At 34.7% G+C, this 16,301-nt stretch overlaps 1 protein-coding gene across 1 annotated transcript; it reads right to left on the bottom strand.

The window, feature by feature from the left end:
* Positions 1-261: 261 nt before the first annotated feature.
* LOC135194177 (uncharacterized) lies at positions 262-16,250 on the bottom strand. Its single transcript, XM_064219191.1, has 2 exons — positions 14,634-16,250; positions 262-426 (listed from the first exon to the last, which is right to left on the bottom strand). The coding sequence occupies exons 1-2, from the start codon at positions 16,248-16,250 to the stop codon at positions 262-264; spliced, it is 1,782 nt and encodes a 593-aa protein (XP_064075261.1).
* Between the last annotated feature and the right edge of the window lie 51 nt (positions 16,251-16,301).

The following is a 16,301-nucleotide window of genomic DNA, read 5'->3' as shown; positions in this document are numbered from 1 at the left end:
CGTGGCGGTGCATTGTACTAGTGTGACATGGGAACTTTTATAGCTAACAGCGACTTGCAACTTTGTACAATTAAAACTAGTCGCATTAAATTACATTGAAAATATACTTCGACACTTCTTGTTTTTTTTAAGTTTATTCCACTCATAACCCTGTTGGGGGGTATGGTGATGGCAGTTCCATGCCCTACTTACTGCGGTGTCCTGTTCACCGACCGTTACTACGGATGGGTCGTTAGGGTCGGATAATTCCAAGGAAGTACCCTAGTAGCGTGTGCGGCAGACAACTTGTGGTCCTCCGTTCATACTCAGAGTGACCAAGCGCACCGGATGAGACCCCGTACCATCCGGTGGGGGAGGTCCAGCGAACGACCTGCTCTGTCTACACACGACAGATGTCGTGATATAGAAGGAGAGTTCGGAGGACATCTGAATATATATAATAATACATAATCTGAAAATAAGCTCCAAAAATATCACAATAATTGATAGTCAATTTAAGCAACATTTTAATGATACTCGGTCCATTGTTAAGGAAATTGGTGATCAATTCCATTTAATACTCAAAAAATGGTTTAATATCCGAAAGTTGGAAAACTGGACAATGATTCAGTCCATTGCTAGCTACAATAACTAAACATTACATCGTAGTAAGGCTTCATATATCACCTGTATAAAATAGAATTACCTCCCTCAAAAGTACCAGCTATAGAAGGCATTGTACGGATTTCCCCGGATAACAATGGCGGCCGATACCCGTATTGTTTTCATTTATCCGGGCGCGCTCGTTACTCAAACAGCTCTAGTTTTGTGAAGTTATTGTTTTGATGCAGATTTTCGTTGAAGAAGGATGAGGAGGGGATTTTAACGATGCGGTGTAAGCCTTCAGTGATGTTGATTTGGTAGAATAGTTAGCCATATGAGGTACTCGTAATTAATATAATAGTTCAGGTTGTACTTATGATTTCTCAGTTAGTAATGTCTGACATGCTCGATGCTGGTTTATCTTTTGAAATATTCTTTATAATTTTATACTGACTTGTTAGTCTAGTGGCTAGCTTATGAGGCCGTTAATCCTGACGTCCAGAGTTCAAACCCAAGGCCATTAAAAAGTTATTGAGAAATTGGTAGTGTATACACTTCAGTGCCTCGGAAAGTAATATAATAAACCTTTGGTCCTGCGCCTAAGCTTTTCGCGGTCGTGTCTGATTTGTCGTTCCATCGGATTACGAATGTAAGGCAACGTGCGCAAAAACGCACCTGTGCGTTATAATATGTCCCGCGCAGTTAGCTGATCTCTTTAAAAAAATATATTGCCTTTGTCCATATACGCTGTTGTTACATATATAAGAAGCATTAACTAATCCTTTATTTGCCAATACACCGGCTATCATCCTTCGAACCTGATAACACACGAAATTTTGATACGTTATATGTGTGTATGTGTACAGGGGTACAGTAAGGTCCATATAAAGCTATCAAAATGCAGAACAATCATTAAAAGAAAAACTTTAGTTTTTTCCGGCTAGGAAAGCTGAAACTCCTGGCTTTTAATAATATACATCTATAAAACCTCTTAAATCTCTGTTTATTGATGAAGATTAGTTTAAAAGATATAAGCGTACAGACGGCGGGAAGCGACTTTGTTTTATAATATGTAGAGATGTTATATATATATATATATGTCGCAGCGTCAGATAATTAAATACTTTGATTGTGATCTCTTAGTTTTGAGATTTCATTCTGGATGGCCAGTGAAGTCAATCACTCTTTGTCACGTTAGAAAAACATAAAATGTCAGTTGTCAAGCAGGATAAAACAGATGTGGTCGCGGCCAATGAAATATTGTAAAAATCAATATACGATAATCCAGCTATCGATTTATTGTATTATTTGTGAATATGTATGACGAAGATGGTGACCCCGAACCAAACAATACTGCCGGCTCGCCGTTATATATATTATATGATATAATTCTTATTGCACCATCTGCCCAGCTCTCATTACCAATAACTAACCCTAAGGCTGGCTAAGAGTAATACCTATCCATATTTTATTTTACAAACTGAAATATAATAAGTGTGTATTCTATATTTTTTACGGCGGTGTATAATAAAAGTGTATACCTATCGATTTAACTGTCGAATAACACTTGATAGACAAAAGTATCTCCATTCACAAAAAATATTCACAGTGTAGTCGTTATATGTAACTGTATCTGTTGGGCTTATTCACATAGTATTATTTGTGTTTAATAATATAATTTTGTTTGTAATTTTGTATATTATTATTTGAAACGAAGTTCTTTAACGCAACTTAAAGTAGATTGAACTGGCAGTAATTCTCACGTAAGGAAAAATCGTTATATCCAGACCTTTAATCTTTCCTTCTCTTAACCTGTCTCTTTCTCTTCCTCTTGCTCTTTCTCTTTCTATTATAATTGTTTATTGTTTTAATTCAAGCGAGATATTCAATAACAATTTTTTCACTTCATTTAATTATTCTAAAACGTTAATAATTTATTTCATCGGGACTGTTATTTTGTATACAGTGAAAGCAATTCCTTTCCAACAGGGTATCCCGCGACACTTTAAAAAGTCTTAAGTATTGTTGAAATTAATGACGACAATGGCGCAAACAATGAAAATAATGTTCAAAATCTAGTACATTGACATTTATGTAAATACAAATTATTAGAGCTGTCTTTATAAACACAATGTCATAAGGAAAATAATTATGAATTGGGTCTCACATAATGTCTATTGTATCTTACTCTATAAATGCTTAATAATTGGGTCTTAAAGAATGTTCTTTAGCTGTATAGTTTTAAAAATTGACATCACTCACTTGCTTCTGGAACGTTCTCGAATATGTTATCATACGGATTAAAAATCTCTTTGGTGTTTGTATTTCCGACATTAATCTAACACAAATACTATCCATAAATAATATGATTGAATTTTAATCGTTATTTCAATTAAATTGTATTCATATTTTGTGATGTACTTGAACTGAAATCTTGTTCTGTAAATGGTGCAACAGTTTTGAAAACCAGAGTGATGTTAATTATTTTAATTAAAACATTAGGTAATTTAAAATTTTAATACTAAAAGTTCTAATTTTTCACTTCTATCGGCAGTCCCTATAACTGCCAATATATATATTTTTTATATTACTGAGTTTCATCGGTTCTTCTCAGGTCAGGAGTCATCTAGTCGCGTATCAATGAGTCATTCATAATATTTCGGGGTATATTAAAATATTGTGTATATTGGTTATAACATAACAATGATTGTAGATATGTTGGAAAAAATCATGTTATATGGTTTACGATCTAAACGTTTTACGGGGCCCCTTATTGTACACGTGCGAAGCCGGGCGGTTAGCTAGTATAATATAGATGAACCACACACTGTTTATGTTGAAGATGAAACTTGCACGACAGTTTTCTATAATGAAATTTCCTCTCGACGCAGCAACCAGCCATCCATTTTCAATGTAAAATAGTGCAAAGAAAAACCGCTATATTTTGTGCTCGTTTTTAAAAGGAATCTTTTAACCAATTATTGGCTTCTATAATTGAAAATTTGTTTAGCGGTGGAACAAAGAATAGTTTTTAAACCGATTACAAATGACGAAGAAGTTATGTGTTCATTCAATTTTATCTTACAGTTTTATTTTAAATGCGTTTAATTTTCCTTTTTATATCGTAAGAAATCTTAACCATTCCTTAGATAGCAATGTACCACCAATCATTGGAACTTAAATGTTATGTCCCTTGCGCCTGTAATTACACTGGCTCACTCACTCTTAATACCGGAACACAACAATACAAAGTATTGCTGCTTGGCAGTAGTATATGTGATGAGACCTTGCACAAAATAGTAAACATTACCCAATCTACATAAAAAAAAATAATTAAAATTATATATTTTTTTCTTACGCAGCACCTACATTTATATATAACAATTACAGACTACACTAAACTTTGCCAATTCACGATAATTCATAGGAATCAAATTATATTAAGTCACTATTCATTGTAATTTTTTACCATACGTATACTTTACGTAGTCGTCTTGAAAATTAAACCACGTACGAATCTATCTAATCTAAGTATATGAAGTGTTAAAAAATGAAAACGATATATTTAGGAAAATTTAATTTGATGATATCAGCCACATATTAGTAAGATGTGTCCGGTAGTATGACTTTAGGGTAACAGAGTGTGTGTGTGTGGTTACAGTGTGGATCGACATCTTAGATCGCATGGTTGGCGCAGTGGTGGTTATGGATAGCATGCAATGCAATAGTTTATGGGAGAATGACGCCACTCACCTTTTGCCTATTAGTTCTATCCCGAAATATGTAAAACAATGTCCAATACTACTGGGCAAATATCATTTTATAAATATATAAACAAATATCAAATTGTATTCTTTAAAACGTGTGGTCATCCTACTTTGTTACGGATAAAATTTGATTGTTAGGTTAATTTTTTTTTTTATTTTAATATCCGAATTATTTGATAAAATAATACATAGAATTATACATATGAAAAATGAGGTTTAGTCTTGAGAAAGGCCTACTGGCCAAATCTTTTTCCGCGCGAATTAATAGTCTTTAATGGATTATTAAATATATATTTAGTTTTAGTTCGAAATTTAAAAAAGTTAGCTTTATAGAATTTAAATTAAATATAAAAACAGAACCACTTAAAACTTCGTACTTACACGGATCACAACCAATACCTGTGTCGTTTCCATCGACGCATTACGTTTCGTATCTTTAAGAACGAAAATAAAACCCTTGTTCCTACATATTTATTTATTGTTATTCGAGAAAATCTTATCTCGCGATAACGATATGCAAATTCAATAGCTGAAATTGTATTTGTGAATATATCCCCGTTAAATTCGAGCCACTACCAAGCCCTTTTTGAAATAAACTTAACGATACAGGCATTTATTTGAATTGGAAATTTAAAAAGTTACATTTGTTTCGTATAACTGGTGATTTCATTTCTATTATTAAATAAGGTAATTGATCCCCGGGACCTCACCTTACTAGACTAAATATATATAATTTGGAATTAAAGTATAATTAACTTTAATAATGTAAAAAAAGTAATTTTGAATATTCAAATATATTGGTCTAATACCTTATAAAGACTGCCTCATTGATCTTGTTGCCTAGATATAAGGCCGCAGATCCCTCAGAATCGAGGATCCAGGAACTCGGTCCTGGATTCAAATCAGATCAGGTTGATAAAGTTATTGGGTTTTACTATCAGAAAATTCTCAGTACCAGCCCGTAGTCTGGAAGTTGAAAGTGTTTACACTCCTTTACATGAAAAGGAAGTAAAGGCTTCGGTCCTTTGCCTGATCTCTCTCCGTGTCGGATTTGCCGTACCAGTAGATTACGACAGTGATGGAATAGAAACTGCACCTGTGTTTGCACGCACACTAGTGCACTATAATATATCCTGCCAAGTATGGTGGTCTCTCTTGAGATTGACCGCCGAGGACATAATTGTTGAGAACGATAACCTTATAGGACCGCCGATTTCCAAAGTCAGAAGAATAAAGAGATATTAGTAGGTACAAGTTGTTCCCAGTCGCAGCCCAAAGTCAGGCCTTCCTTAACACTCTCTAATAGTACCAAGGTGCCGTCCTGTTCGATAAGGAGAGTGAATCCATAGAGAATGATATTTGTGCATATACGTATTCATTGTAATGGCTGTTTACTCGAACCGATCAGGCGCACTTCATACATCATTATCATTTCTATTAAAAGTTAGATATCGTAATAAAAATCAACGAACTATATCTTTTATATACAAGTTATAAAGCGAATAATATAATGTCCAAGGTATTCTCAAAAAATAATCCGCTAATACTAAAGACAAGACCTAAATAATAAACACTAAGAGGCTTACCTCCTGATGAAATTTTACTATGAAATAATAAGCATAATTCCTTTGTCGCAATATTTCCTCAATATCGAAACAAAGGATCGAATAGCAGGAGGAAATGCGAAAGAAATAAAGGAAATAATCAAGAGGAATTTATTATTTATGGCTTATATTCATCAAATTACACAAAAGGTCAATGATATTTGGCATCGACGGTGATTTGTACTTAATGGTGACGGTTTTTTGACTGATTTGACATTATCGAATTATTTTGGAACTGTTACGACTAGTGTCATTTCTGTCAATAGACTGCAATAATGTTATTGTTCTTTTTTTAAAATATAGAATATAAAAAAGTGCACGAGCGAATGGGCCACCTGATGGTAAATGGTCAAAACTGTTCATCGACGTTGGCATTGTAAGAATTATTAACCATTTCCCGTGTCTGTAGTTACACTGTCTCACTCACCATTGACACAAAACGGAATGGAACACAAAAATATTAAGTATTACTGTTTGGCTGGAGAATATCTGACGAGTGGGTGGTATTTACCAAGACGGGCTTGCACAAAATAGCACCAAGTACATTGAAGTTCATGGTTTTAATTTTAATTTATCGAAGAGAAGACGAGCAAATAGCAATAGGCACTGGCATTGTCAGTGCGATGTCAACCAAAGGATATAAGATATGCCTGGTAATACACTGGCTCACTCGCCATTCAAAACAGCAGTCAGCTTAAAAAAAAAGCCCCAACCCAGGATTAGGAATGAAGTTCCTTTTAATTTTAAAAATAATAATTAGAATAAACAAAACCTGTCTGTATCTCTTTAAAGTCAACAACAATCTCAAAAAAAGTAAAACTGATTCAACAAACGTAATAATATAAATTAAAAAAATACAAGCTTAATATAATATGCACGGCCATTAGCACAACTCCACGAAGTAACAGAAACTTTTCGCCTGTTCCGAATTCAAAAAACGGATGTAAGGGAAAAACAAAATGGCCGTCCGAGAGAATAAATTTTAAAACAAATCCTAACTCCTGTCACCGAACACGCGAACAACAAAACAAAAGATTTATATAACAACTTTTGAAACTTAGAATTAGTTACTCTTTTGTTAAATTAAGACCAAGTTCCGCTGTTTTACAGGAACGTTTTGACAATTAGCGCTGTTAATTATTTTATAAATCGCTTTATGGTTGGTGACAGTTTTTTTTTTAAGTTAGTCAGACAGGCAAATGTCACCTGATATTCAGCCAACTATACTTCTCTAATTCATTACACCATCAATGCGCTTACCGTGAGATCTAAAATGTTGTGTGCATCATACGTAATTAAACTGACTTTAAACCGAAGCACAATACAAATCATTTTATATCTACTGTGTACATGAACTTGGATTTATTGTTGGAAATACTATTAGTATTTTAGTACTATGATCTTTTTAGCTTTAAATACATTATTATTATTATTATAAATGCGAAAGTAACTCTGTCTGTCTGTCTGTCTCGCTTTCACGCCCAAGCGACTGGACCGATTTAAATGAAATTTGGTACACAAATAGTATAGAGCCTGAGAAAGGACATAGGCTGCTTTTTAATTGGAAAAAAGTGCTGTAAAGGGTTGAAAAGGGGTTGTAAGTTGTTGAAAGTATTGTCATTTTAAGAACTAGAAGCATAAAACTTATATTTTAGGCTGTACACTTATAAACTACTACTTATATTGTACCACTCAGGGGGTGAAATAAGGGTTGAAATATTTTATGGAAGTCCGACATTTTTTAAGATAAAAACATGAAACTTTAATTTTGGGATACTGATTAAAAACGAGTAAATAAGAATTTAAGCGTTTTTTTATATTCTACCACAAAAGGGGGTGAAATAAGGGATGACGTTTTTTTTATGGAAGTCCGTCATTTTTTAAGTTAAAACATGAAACTTTATTTTTGGGCTACTGATAAAAATGCGTATATATGTATTTAAGCGTTTCTGAATATTCTACCCTAAGGGCTGAAATACACACCAATGTGGTATACAAAGGGGTCTTACATTAACATAATATTTTAAGTTAATTTATAAATATATTCATATTCTAGGCGAGCAACGCCGCGGGTAACAGCTAGTAATCTATAAATCTAATATGTCAATTCGTATATTCGTTCGTATTTCGTTTGAATTAGTCGTTAAATTTCGTTGTTTAATTTCGCGTCAAAATCAGGCAGGCTAATGGCCAGTAGATGGTAAGTGGCCACTACTATCCATTTTAACCATAGCCAATGTGCCACCAACCATGGGACCTAATATGTTATGTATGGTTAAACTGACTCAATCACTCTTCAAATTGGTACACAACAATACTATATGTATAATTTATATGAGATGAGTAAGACCCTGGCGGGCTTGCACAAAGCCCTACCGAATTACCGACTCTTATTTAAATTAATTATATAATTTCTGCACAAGGGTTTTAGTACACAATACATTAATATTTAATTTAGTTGTAGTACAGACTGATGTTTTATAGTCAAGTCGTTAAAAAGTTTTAAGGTTACATGGCTACGCTTCTATACCATAGATATATAATTTACTGTCTAAGAATCCATGCAGATTTATTAAGGTTATATTTTTGACATATGCATTTATAATAAACACCTAAATAAACATTAAATTCAAGCGTTTTTATAAGTAAGCAACTTTTTAAGAAAAAATAAAACTATTTCTCTTCTATCTTAATTTCATTGAATCAACGACAAACGAACATAATCCAAATTAGATGGTACCAATTTCAAGATAATCCAATTAAAAAGGTATATATATAAATTATACATATTTGTACAATATATATATATACTTTCTGTATAATCGTCGACTGTTAATAACAACACGTCAATATTCCCGACGTCCTCGTTTCTTTTCGTCGGAAAGAAGTTACCATTTTTTGTTGCAATATCAATCATTACTTTTGAGTAATATCCGTAACTACATGAGGCGGGCTGAAAGTCAGATCAAAATTCGCCCAAAAAGAATATACACTCTATTCTAGTTAAATCATAGTTAATACGTTTTACTATTTAGATCTATCTGTATGTAACTATAAGTATTTGAAACGGGATATTTACCATGTTTTTATTTTTATTTGCCAGAGCTCGATATTTCGACATAATCTACGAATGTCTTGTTCACGAGACTGACGTTTGCGGGTAGATGTTGACGGCACAAACGTACGAGAAAGGAGGTCCGATATGGACACTTCTAATGACGTCAACATGGTAAATATCCCGTTTCAAATACTCATAGTAACAATAATAACCATGTTAATTTTTTATCTGTACGTAAGTTATATTTTGCATATATCCGTCTGTGGCCCGCAATTATATCTTTGTTCAATTTGCAGCTGTAACACTTGGACTTGGAATAATACTGCAAATAAGTTTATTGTGTGTATCTTATTGCCTCTAATGATGGTGGTGATGGTAAATTTTTCGTCCAGAGTCCATAATTGCGATTCAACGGTAAAGTGGTACTAGCAATCTTGCCATCATTTAACACGATTTTGATTTGTACAGTAGCTATTTATTATTTTTAATTGAATATTTTAAGAGAATATTGAATGAGACCAGCGTCCGAGACACAGGCTCGGCAAAGTTCAGCCGCTTGTACTCGTCGAATTAAATATACGTAATTATAACACTATTTACTATAGAGAGATAATTGGCCTCTTTTATTTTTACATTTATTTGAGATATTAAGTGCCGATATGGCCCAGTGGTTAGAACGCATACATCTTAACCGATGGTTGCGGGTTCAAGCCCAGGCAAGCACCACCAAATTTGCATGTGCTTGATTTGTGTTTTCATCTCGTGCTCGGCGGTGAAGGAAAAAATCGTGGGGGAATCCTACATGTGTCTAATTGCATGAAATTTTGAAGCATGTGTTTAACCAACCCGCATTGGAGTAGCGTGGTAAAATAAGTTCTAAGCCTTTTCTCTTTTGAAGTGTGAGGAGGCCTTAGCCCAGAAGTGGGAAATTTACAGGTCGTTATAAAATAAAAATATCGAGATAATCCAAGTCTAAACTCCACGAATAAAATTCTAGGCAGTACTTAGTTTCAATGTGAAATGGAAAAAGAAATGGAGGTAAGCTATTTCTTTTTTTTAAATTACCTCGTCCCTTTGTCAAATTACAAACAGTATCGATATTGTTGCCATAATTATATTAAATTACGATATACTTTACAAACAAAATTACCCACTTCCGTTTGAAGCAGTATTCACTTAAGACAAGTGCAGACGGAAGACAAAATGTCGCACGAGAATCGACGTAACATAAAATTGGTAAGCAATTCTTTATTAAATTTTAATGTCTAACAAAATAAATTTGAAAAAGGAAAATACTATTATTGTGGCAACTAACTTGCGTGGCTAAACTTGCGTTGCTAAACTTGCTTGCTCTTTCAAGGTGCAAATTTCAGCATAAAGATTTTAAATATATCACACCGCGCTGCACATGGTCATGTCCTAACGAAGTTTTCCTTTACTGTCAAGAATAATACGTGTATGTCTTACGAGTAAAGAAACAAATTAAGCACGAACAATCTCAGTGGTTCTCGGCCGGATTTTAAAAAACATGGCTTACTTTTCTTCTCCGTTCTTCTTCTCCATTCTTTCCTTACTGATCCAACTCGACCCATTTTAAATTTAACTATAACAAAGAAATAAAACGCATATTTCTAACACATTCAATTTCTGTGTTACGTGATTTTTTTTCATTCAAATGAAAATAAAAAAAATGTTGCAGAATATTATTGTGTTTAAAACTAAATAAATTGAACTTAATATTGTTTTGCCTAATTATTATTGATTGTAAATAGAAGTCCATAATATTATATTAGTAAAAAGTTATTAACATCAAACAGCAACTACCAAACGCATGATATTACGTTAAGTTACTTTTGACTTCTGCCATGTCTGAAGTCTGCGCCGCCTTATTACTTTAATGTCGCCGCCATTTACATATTTCGCTGTCATTATTCAGTTACGGAGGTCAGATGGCACTCGCCTGCCAAGCCGGATATGAGTCAATTTAAAATGCACACTGTAAAAGACAGATTGACAACTTTACAGCGCTATTTTTGCCAAGTTTTAATACTCTTAAAATTTATAAAGTAAAATGCAATATGACACAAATGAAATAAACTTTGGGTAGCGCTGACTGGGTATTTTATTTGTGAAGTGTTTTTCACTAAATTCATTTTCATTTTCAATTTAATGATAAAGATATATATATATTTATAGCGTCGTTTTTATAATCGAGTAACAAGTAAATTTCTTGATGGTTCTTATCAAAGGTTAGTTAGTTTAGTTTTATTTGTATTGATCTTGTAGAATTCGTTTTAAAGCAAAAATACACCGGATTTAATGTGCTATAGTTTCTTATATATTTTTATAATGATATATAGTAATTTAAAATCCAGATAAATAAAGTAATTCATGTTTACCCGTAAATGCTTTTTTGGAAAGGACGTATGTGTACGTAAAATGGTCCTGGGCTCGAGCTATCTCCGGTCGTGTCAAATTACTTTCTCATTAGATTCAGAGTAAGGGAATAGACGTTAAACCTGTCCTTACGCACATACTCGTGGTATGAGATCACATCCAACGTGGCGGGTTTCAGCCGGAAAACCGATTTTGTCTGTAATATGGCTTGCCGCGGTGAACGAAAGTATGCGGAAAGTAGGATATCAGGATCAAGAGCCGAGATGGCTTAAGAGCCGAGATGGCCCAGTGGTTAGAACGCGTGCATCTTAGCCGATAATTGCGGGTTCAAACCCAGGCAAGCACCTCTTAATTTTGATGTGCTTAGTTTGTGATTATATTTCATCTTGTGATCGGAGGTGAAGGAAAAAATGCACGTGCCTAATTCTGCCACATGTGTATCCACCAATACGCATTAGAACAGTGTGGTGGGAAATGCTACAAGTCTTCTCCTCAAAGCGAGGCCTTAGCCCAACATTCCGAAATTTACAGGCTGTTACTGTACGGATATCAGGTAAATGTGATGCCCTACATATGTCGGATGAAATTCTGTCACATATGTATCCACCAAATAATAGTGGAGTAGCATAGAAGAAGTTCCAAGCAATATCCTTAAGAGGATTTCCTCTCCTCTCGCCAAAGTTCAGCAGTATAACATTGACGTAGAATTAAAAGGATCTTCTTATAACAGCTGTGTGTAATACGTGATCCTCTTAGTTATTGTATAATATACTGAAGCATAGGACCACAAGGAAGGTTGTTTTTAATAGCTTTAAGACTAAATGAATTAAGGTTTGAAATATTTATGAAATAAAAGAAAAAAATACTGACTGACTGTAATGACTGACTGTAAACATAATGAATGGTTTCAAACGTTTCTATGTATAATATGTTTACAAAGATTATTGTGCTTTGTATGAAATGCAACTATTGTCAAAGTATACATTAAATTATTTTTATTCACAGAGTTTAATAAAGGTATAATATAATAAAATATTAATTTAAATCTAAAAACATCTTTCTTAGAATACTTTTATTATACTCCGAATCATTATAAAATTTACTTACACAAGGCAAAACAAATATCATACGAATTCAATAAAACGTGCCGTAGTGGCGGAGTAGAATAAAGCCTACCCTCGGGTGTCGTCAATAACACTGAGAAAAGCGCATCCATTAATGGAGCACGTATGATCACTGACAGGGAACCAATCCAACGGCAAAAGAATTCGCAAGTAAATTTAGCATTGGGTGTGTTGTAAAACTCCAAATACTGCTCACACCGAGTAAAGGCAAAAATTATGATTTAAATTTATATTTAAAACCTTTTAACAAAAAATTAAAGGACAGTGGTCGTGGTTGGCACGAAGTTGCCTTCTCTATATTTATTGTATTAAATAATAGACACAATGAGGACCTCCGTGGTAGAGTAGTGTGTACACCGGTTTTCATGGGTACGCCACTCCGAGGTCGGGTTCGATTCCCGGCCGAGTCGATGTAGAAAAAGTTCATTAGTTTTCTATGTCTTGGGTCTGCGTGTTTGTGGTACCGTCGTTATTTCTGATTTTCCTTACATTGGGATCAGAGTAATGTATGTGATGTTGTCCAATATTTGTTTATTATTTAAAACAATTAAATAAATTAAAAACAATTGAGATTAAATAACATGCGGATTAAAACAATAAGAAAAATAGTTTTAAATAAAACCGTATGTAAAAGAAAGAGACAGACTGAAAGAGAAAGACGGAGGATAGGTCACCTGGAAAAATGGTCACCGGGCGTAAAGCTTTTTCGATATTTTACGATTTCTGCCAGCTTACTCTACAGTAAGCGAAAAAGAACTTCGTTCCAAAAACCATAATCCTATTTCTTAAAATATTAGAGGTTTCGATCCTAAGGATTGAGAAACACTGGCCGAGACTAATCATACAAAGTGCTTCGATACTTCCAGACTGTTGTCTGAATTAATCTTCTATTATAAAGCACACGCTCGGTTCTGAATTCTTGCCAAATGTCAGGAAAACTCAAGGCCAAGAAGTAGGGACAGTAAAAATTTATCATGCATGAATACGGAACCCGAAATATTAACAGAAATGTTTCACTGCAAAGCTTCTGTTAAATTAATATGGATCGTAATACCTCACGCCGTTTCATTATGGATTAATTCGTGTTAATTACCTTTTACCACTGAATATAAAAATCGTAATTTAATTCAGTTGCAGTTTTCATCAAAGCATTTTATGAGTTTATTATAAGGTAAGGGATGTTGATTCCAAAAAAAAAACAAAAAGCAGAAATAGGTATGATCTGATTAACCAGAACTTGTTTTATGTCATAAATAGTACCTCTGCTAGACATTGTAGACAGTACCATTGACATTGGTACTGTCAGTAATATTGATCATTCCTCATATCACCAAAACACCAACGACCTAGGGAACTAAGATGTTATATCCCTTGTAGTTACTGATAGTTTTAATGAATGATTGTAAAAAAACCTGCACGTAAATCAAGTGAGACCAATACGCCTCTCATCACTTGTGAATTAGATAATATTAATAAATGGATACACGGATAATCTGGATGTAGATTTTTCCTTTATTTTAAATTATGTTGGTTTTAAGATTTTAAATTAACATGGTTATTTTTATTACTAACATTATCTAAAACGGGATATTTACCATGTTTTTTATTTTTATTTGGTGGAGCTCGATATTTCGACATTATCTACGAATGTCTTGTTCACGAGACTGACGTTTGCGGGTAGATGTTGACGGCATTAGAAGTGTCCATATCGGACTACCTCCTTTCTCGTACGTTTGCTGCGTAAACACTGGTTACCACTACCACTGTCACTTTCACCCCTACTATTTGTTTTATTTACACTCGAAACTCGATCCCGTGTTTTACAAACGAAACTCACCGTATCGATTCGCGAATTTTTTATATTGTTATTCAAGGGTTTGCATAATTTTATCACTGGATTCCATACTTTTGACAGTTGAAACCCATCTTCCCTATTGAAATTACTATATTTAGTAATTTCAATGGCTTCTCGTACCAGTCGGGGTATGTAATGGCGTTCTGTCGCGAGTATCTGAGCATTATGAAACTCGATCCAATGGTTCGGTCCGGCTTCCAGAAGATGTTCCGCGATGGCTGATTTCTTGGTATCATTGTTTTTTACCGCCTTGATATGTTCGTTGATACGACAAGATACCGTACGTTTCGTCTGTCCAACATAGGATTTACCACAACTACAGTCGATTTTGTAAACTCCGGGTTTTTCCAGGGGAAAGCTATCTTTAGGTGAACGCAACATTTGCCCTATCTTCTTGAAAGGAGTGAAGATAGTCTTCACCGCATATTTGCCCAGGACTCTAGCTATCTTATCTGTCACTCCTTTAACATATGGCATAAATGCTGGTTGTCTTTCAACCCTGTACTGTCGCAGTAACTTATGATCCCGTGTAGCTGTGTTTCCCACTTTATATCCATTCCGCTGTAGGACCTTTTCAACGTGTGCTAGCTCAGATTGTAGGTGGTCTTCATCACAAAGGTCATATGCGCGATTGGTCAAAGATGCTACTACAGCGTTTAAGTGTCGAGGATGGTGGTGTGAGTTAGCATGAAGATATCGGTCGGTATGCGTTGTTTTCCTGTAGACAGTATGGCTCACAGAGCCGTCCATACGTACTCCAATTTCAACATCAAGGAATGCCATTTTTCTGTTCTTCTCCATTTCACAGGTGAATTTAATTTTTCTGTGGATGCTGTTCAAATGATTTAAGAAATTCGTTGCACTATCACTGTCCCCCTTTATGATGGCAAATACGTCATCTACATACCTCTTCCACAGTTTAATAGTAGTTACAGCCTTTGCCGTTGACATGGCTATCTCCTCGAAATGTTCCATCCAGATGTTGGCGACTAGAGGAGCGACTGGACTCCCCATTGCCACACCATCTATCTGCAGGTAGTACTCGCCTTGGTAAACAAAGTAACTGGTTTCTAGGCAATGGTGTAGCAATTTTATATATTCAGCCGGTATGTTATTTAACTGTAATTTCACCTTTATAACATCCATACATTCAGAGACTGGCACATTCGTGAATAATGACTCGACGTCAAAACTGACCATCAAGTCGTCAGGGTCAACCGTAGTCGAACGCAAGATGTCAACAAATCGTCTGGAGTCCTTGACATGAGATTTTGTCTGGCCTGCTAACGGTTGTAGTACTTTAGATACATGTTTTGCCAATTCGTAGGTGGGCGAGTCAATCTGACTTACTATCGGCCTCAGCGGGATATTTGGCTTATGTATTTTGGGTAGTCCGTATAATTTAGGTGGTTGTATGTTTCTCGGCCGGAGTAAATATTTTGTTGTCTCATGTCCAATAGCATCCCTATAGGTCTTGATTAAAGTGGTCGTAGCCCGGTTTGTTCTTGCCGTAGGGTCATAGGTGACTTTTCGGTAAGTATTTACGTCACTCAGTAGATGTCGTATTTTCTTGTCATAGTCTGTGACATCCATAACCACAGTAGCATTCCCTTTATCCGCTCTAAGGACTATTAGGTCTTCATCCTTCTGTAGTTCTCGTAAAGCGGACAATTGATCCGACGTAATATTAGGTTTAGGTGGTTTTGATTGACGTAATATAAGGGCGGCATCTTGTCTTAATATGTCTGCCTCAAAAGTAGGTATATTATTACGCTGAATCACTTCCTCAACACTACCAATCACGTGTGATTGGTAGTGTTGAGGAATTGAGGAATTAACCAAATGAGTGTTTGGAGGAAGCATTAACGTTCCTCATAAAGTGTCGGGACGCAAATGTGATTCCAGTGTGTGTAC

Source organism: Vanessa tameamea, chromosome 26 (assembly GCF_037043105.1).
Source record: "Vanessa tameamea isolate UH-Manoa-2023 chromosome 26, ilVanTame1 primary haplotype, whole genome shotgun sequence".
Classification (NCBI taxonomy): Eukaryota; Metazoa; Arthropoda; class Insecta; order Lepidoptera; family Nymphalidae; genus Vanessa; species Vanessa tameamea.
Note: the sequence above shows the minus strand (reverse complement) of the source record. Positions and strands in the feature narration are given on the sequence as shown.